Below are 5,790 nucleotides of genomic sequence, written 5' to 3'. Positions count from 1 at the left end.
CTCTCTCTCTCTCTCTCTCTCTCTCTGCCTTGCTTGCACATGTGCACTTCTGTGTGTGTGTGTGTGTGTGTGTGTGTGCTCTCTCTCTCTCAAAATAAACAAATAAACATAAAAAATTTAGCTTGACATAGCAGATTGTATATAAACAACCTAAGTTTATAGCTCAAGGAACTAGATAAAGAGCAAACTAAGCCCAAATTTAGAAGAAGGGAGGAAATACTAAAGATTAGAACAGAAATAAATCAAATAATGTGTAAACAAAACACCCTATTCCATCATCTCACTAACACTATTATGTTTTTTCAAATTTATATGTATGTTGGGTTTTGTTTGCTTTTCTTTTTCTGATGATTGATTTTCATTCTGTATTCTTTTCTATTATATGTATATAACAGTAAAATTTCCTCTCAGACTATGTTATTATCATCTCACAAACTTTCATGTAAAATATTTTTCTTATAATTCAATTCAAAAGATTTAATGTTTTAAAAACAAAAAGATTACAGGGGCATCTGGGTTGCTCAGTGATTAAGCATCCAACTCTGGCTCAGGTCATGATCTATGGTATGGGAGTTCAAGTCCCACATTTGTCTCTGTGCTGACAGCCCAGAGACTGGAACGTGCATCAGATTCTGTGTCTCCCTCTCTCTGACTCTCCCCCGCTCACACTCTTGTCTCCCTCTCTCTCTCAAAAAAAAACTTAAAAAAAATTTTTTAATAAATAAATAAGATTATGTACTTTACTCCTTATCCTGAGTGTTTAATATTCCTAGTATCCCATTTCCAGTGTACTAGGCACCCCAAGTGAAGGAATAAAATTACCAATTATGAAAAAATATATAGCTCATATTTTCTCTTTTGATTTCTTCTTTATCCATGGGTTATTTAAAAACTAAAGCTGAACTTTGTGAAGACTTTGTAAATGACAGAAGTCTTGTTTATTGTTTCAAGTCACGTTACACATAATTTGAGGAATCATCATTTTGGTCTCAGAACATGAAGGAACGTGCTGATCTGTGTCATACTCATTGAACTCCACGTATCCATATGGTTTTAAGCACCCAATTATGATGACAAACATTGCAGATTCTCAGAGTTGTGGTAGCTATGGTGGCAGTTTCTCTGAGATCGTCACCTGATCTCGGATACCCCAATTGAGTACTGGAGTTGCTTAGGAGACCCTGCGTTGGCAATATTTAAAACAAGTGCCTGGAAAGGACCTATTGCCGGTACACCTCTGACACACTGCAGGATTCCAGATCCATTAGACAAACAGATTCATAATAATTTCCTAGTAGGGATTCTGGGTATTCTAAATGTCGCTTCATTCCAAAGAGAAAAAATTAATGAACTATTTTGATTTAGTATCTTTGTCGCTTACTTTTTCTGTCCCAGGAATTTGGATGATTCAGATTTTTCCCGGTTTTCATTTGTAAATGACTCCTTATTTTTGTGTTGTTACAGTGAATCTTTATAAAAATGTTTATTTATATGCTTCTCTTTTCCTTATACTTTCTGCCTTTCAGAAACATGTTCAAAATCAGAGATAACAATTGAAAATGGATTTTTTTCTGAATATGAACCTACATATTCCTTAAATAAAGAAACACAGTATCAATGTAAACCAGGGTATGTAACACCAGATGGTAAAACTTCAGGACCCGTTACATGTCTGAAAAGTGGATGGTCACCTCAACCCACATGTATTAGTGAGTAATTTATTATGTTCCTATTCATTATGCTGATGGCTATTGAACAAAAGTTTACTCTAAGTTAATTCTTTTCTGGGGGGAGCGGCTGACATGATTCCCATTTGAAAAGATAAATGAAAAAAGATGTAATTTTTTGCCTTTTAAGAGTAATCACTTATACAGCGTAGTAGCAGGACATCTTTCAGTTTACATTATTTTCCACTTTAAAACATCCTGTGATTTGGAAACGAGTCAGGGAGCCTTATGTGTATTCTCCTGGAAACTCACTTATTTTTGGCTGGCAAAATATATTTGTGCCTATTCCTGCTTTTAGGTGATCAGACTTTGATGACAGAATCTTTGTTTCTAGACATGAAAGTAATGTTTGTAAGTGAAGATGTGGGTCCATAGTGCAGAATTTTAATTAAAGTATGGAGTTTTATGGTTGACATTCCAGGGTAGCCCACTTTAAAAATCCTCTCCTTTAGAAAATGTTCATAAACATCTAGTTAGTGGAGAAGGAATACTGCTAGATGGTGCCAAATACAGCTGTGTTGAAACATTTCCCTGTCCCTGGATGTTTATGAAGATTTCTATGAACAGTTTCCTCAGTTTATCTTATACTCCAAAGCTACACACTGATAGTTTTGAACCGATATTTACATATTCACTTTAAAGGAAGTGGATATTTGAATATCCATTTGTACTGTTTTCATTTCCTTTTTTTTTTTCAATTTCCATGCTTACTATGGGCACTAGCCACAAAAAAAAATGATAAAAGTGGCTCCCATATAAAGTCATTTTATACTGAATGTTAGTTAGTTATCCCTTGTAATACTTACTATGGAAGAGAAACACACTGTCTCTCTTCACTAGTATAGTTTTGCTTTGTTTTTTAAAGCTTTAAGGTAGCTGGCTCTGTAACACAGCATAAAATTTGAGATGAATTACCTAATCTTTATGAACACACTGTAGCAAAAATTAAAACTTTTAACATTTTACTGTCTTATAACTAATAATAAAAATAGTTATCTCTCCATTCAATCTTGGTAAGTTTAGAAAAATGAACAGCCATTAGGAAAATATTTGGGGAAGAAAATCAGCATGTGAGCTTTAGAAATTATGATGTTTTAAAGTAGAGTTTTATAGAATGTTTAAAAATTTACTTGCATTTTTGAAAACCAATCGTATTCAACTGATCCAGTTTTGTCTGGAATATTTGTCACCTTGCTAGTGAATGTGGCATCTTAGTTCACCAAATCCTATTCCTCTCTGCTAGTTAAAATATGATGCACCTGTAATGGCCTATTTGATTACAAGCATGGCATAAACACATAAGTATAACTGATTGAGAAAAGTGTTCGTAGAAAAATTTTTTCAGAGTGTTTAAGTGATAAGGAAAATGCTGTGTAGAAACATATTTTTTCATTTCGAGTAACTCTGAAGACAATGATTTATCACTGGTATTCTTAATTTAATATGATACTGAATTTACTAGCACAAGCTAATTGATAAAGGTTTTTTTTACCTCCTTGGGATGAGACTTAATTACATCGTCCATTAAATAATATTAGAATTGAAATCTTCAATTCTGTTATGCATTAGAATCTTGTGAGATGCCAGCATTTGAGAATGCCAAAGCCAAAAGCAATGGCACGTGGTTTAAACTCAACGACACGTTGGACTATGAATGCCACAATGGATACAAAAGCCAAGATGGGCGCACAGGTTCAATAGTGTGTAGTAACGATGGTTGGTCTCATAAACCAGTATGTTATGGTAAGTACCATTTTTCCAGGTATTTTTTTTTTTCAGGACTAACAAAATTAACAAAACATGTTTAAGATATCCCAATTTGAACAAATTTGCATTATTTAAAGTAATTTTGGGGGCATCTGGGTCGCTCAGTGGGTTGAACCTCAGACTTTGGCTCAGGTCCTGATCTCACAGTTCTCGGGTGTAAGCCCCATGTGGGGCTCTATGCTGACAGTTCAGAGCCTGAAGCCTGCTTCGGATTCTGTGTTTCACTCTCTCTCTCCACGCCTCCTACTCACACTCTGTCTCTCTCTCTCTCTCAAAAACAAATACTCATCTAAAAATAATTAATTAAGTTTTAAGAAGTCATGATTAAAATCAAGGTGTCTTCTTCTGATTTACTGTAACCTGGGAGAAGAGGGTGTTTGAAAGCCCAAGGACCATTATCTCTCTTTAACACAGTGTTTCCTATGGGCCATATATACATGATAGGTTTATAAACAAAGAATAATTTTGTTTGTTATTCTAAATGCAAGCTATCATATTATTTAAAACTGGGTTCTTTGAGTGTATGCTATAAGAAAACCAAAATTGTAGTTTCTTACAATTTCCTCAGCTATTTTGCTCCTGAGTTTCTGCTTTTACACCTTCTGCCTTGAGTGTTAATTTCTGCAGACCCTGAGAGAAGCTCTTTATTTTAGGAATTTAGCTTATTTTTATTTGGGAATGTCACGAATGTCACAAACTTGACAAATTTGAAGGGATAATTTTACACATTCGTAAATTGAATCAGAATAATCAATAATTTATTAGTAGATAGTATAAAGGTTTAATAAGAATAGATAATTGGGTATTATATAAATACTCAGGATGCCTAGAATATGCCTAACTATTTGGCTTTGAACATGGTTCCTTATTTTGTTTCATTTTTCAGTTTGATTTCTGTACTAATATAATATAATCAGTATAAATCAAGCTATTTTAATAGTTTCTTAGAAACTGTTAGAAATGTCTCCTAGTGTTCTGGTTGTCCAATTATATTTACATTAAACAAAATACTAATCTTATTTGAGTGCAATTTTAAAAATGTAGCATCAGGTTTTTTTTTTTAGTGTGAAAAAATATGTTTCTGTTTTGGGAGTACAAAATAATATAGCATTTATTTTATAAATGTCAGTTATAAAATCAGATCCAGTGTAAGCAAGTTGACCTTCCAAATACATTTTCAGGGTACATATGTTGCTCTTCAATGCCTTAATATTTCTCAGGGTCCCCTATGAATTTAGAGGGCGTAGAAAACCTAATATGTAAAATTTTCTGTGGCTCCTCTGTATAAGCAGTACCCAGAACCTCATTTTTATACGACACATATAAAATTTACTTTGCCAATGATTAATTTTATATTCTCACAAAATTATTTGAACATTTTTATAGAAATAGAATGCAAGATTCCTGAAATAGAAGATAACTTAAATACTCAGCCCAAAGAAGACAAATATAAAGTCGGAGATGTGTTGAAATTTTTCTGCACACAAAGACTTAAAAGAGTTGGCCCAGATTCAGTTCAGTGTTACGACTTTGGATGGTCCCCTAATCTTCCAACATGTAAAGGTGAATATTTATCTTCTAATTGCTACAACAAGAAATAGGATTTTTGAAACCAACATTTTTATGTTTTTGTTTTTCTCACGCTTAATTTTCTGTTGGCTTCAAGTGTGTGTGTCTGTAATCTAATTCATTAAGCCAGGACATGTGTTGGGTAGTAGATTTCTCAGATTTTCTTATTTAAGAAATTAATCTCCACTTGTTTCTTGAAATATGTAGTGGTAAAAGGCCAAAGATTTACACGATCTGAAGAGAAACCAGAGTATGATGTATGTAGTGGTAATAGCCATAGATACATGTGTTATGCCTTAATGTTTGTTACTTTTCCTTTTGACTACAATTCCACTGTTAATACTGGACACTTGGTATGGCATGGGCCTTCCCTCAACCTTCATCGAGTGCCTAAACAATATTCAAGTAATGTATAGTTAATTCAGTCCATTCAATCACATGTATGTCTTAACCAAAGTTAAAATATGTTGATAAAATGCTAGCCTCAAATGATGACTTTTGTTTCAAACAGTTTTGATAAACTTTTTCCATGGCATATGAATATTGTTAACATTTACATGACCATATTTATTAATTGGTTTGCATACATCTTTAGAATATGTAGATTATTAAACATGTTTTCTGGGTTTCAATATACTTCCAATATACTAGTTCAGTGTAATTAACAGTACTGGGTTGCGGTGCCTGGGTGGCTCAGTTGGTTGAGCATCTGAATCCTGATTTCAGC

General features: G+C 33.5%; 1 protein-coding gene across 1 annotated transcript in view; it reads left to right on the top strand.

Moving 5' to 3' along the window:
* CFH (complement factor H) overlaps positions 1-5,790 on the top strand; it is a 227,870-nt gene that overhangs the window by 90,515 nt on the left and 131,565 nt on the right. The window contains exons 12-14 of the mRNA XM_049635060.1: positions 1,527-1,709; positions 3,297-3,470; positions 4,881-5,057. Of these exons, the coding sequence (XP_049491017.1) occupies positions 1,527-1,709; positions 3,297-3,470; positions 4,881-5,057 (534 nt within the window). The remainder of the gene's footprint in view (positions 1-1,526; positions 1,710-3,296; positions 3,471-4,880; positions 5,058-5,790) is intronic.

The sequence above is a fragment of the Panthera uncia genome, chromosome F1, assembly GCF_023721935.1.
Source record: "Panthera uncia isolate 11264 chromosome F1, Puncia_PCG_1.0, whole genome shotgun sequence".
Lineage (NCBI taxonomy): Eukaryota > Metazoa > Chordata > Mammalia > Carnivora > Felidae > Panthera > Panthera uncia.
The sequence above is the reverse complement of the archived record's forward strand: the minus strand, read 5'-3'. Positions and strand labels throughout refer to the sequence as shown.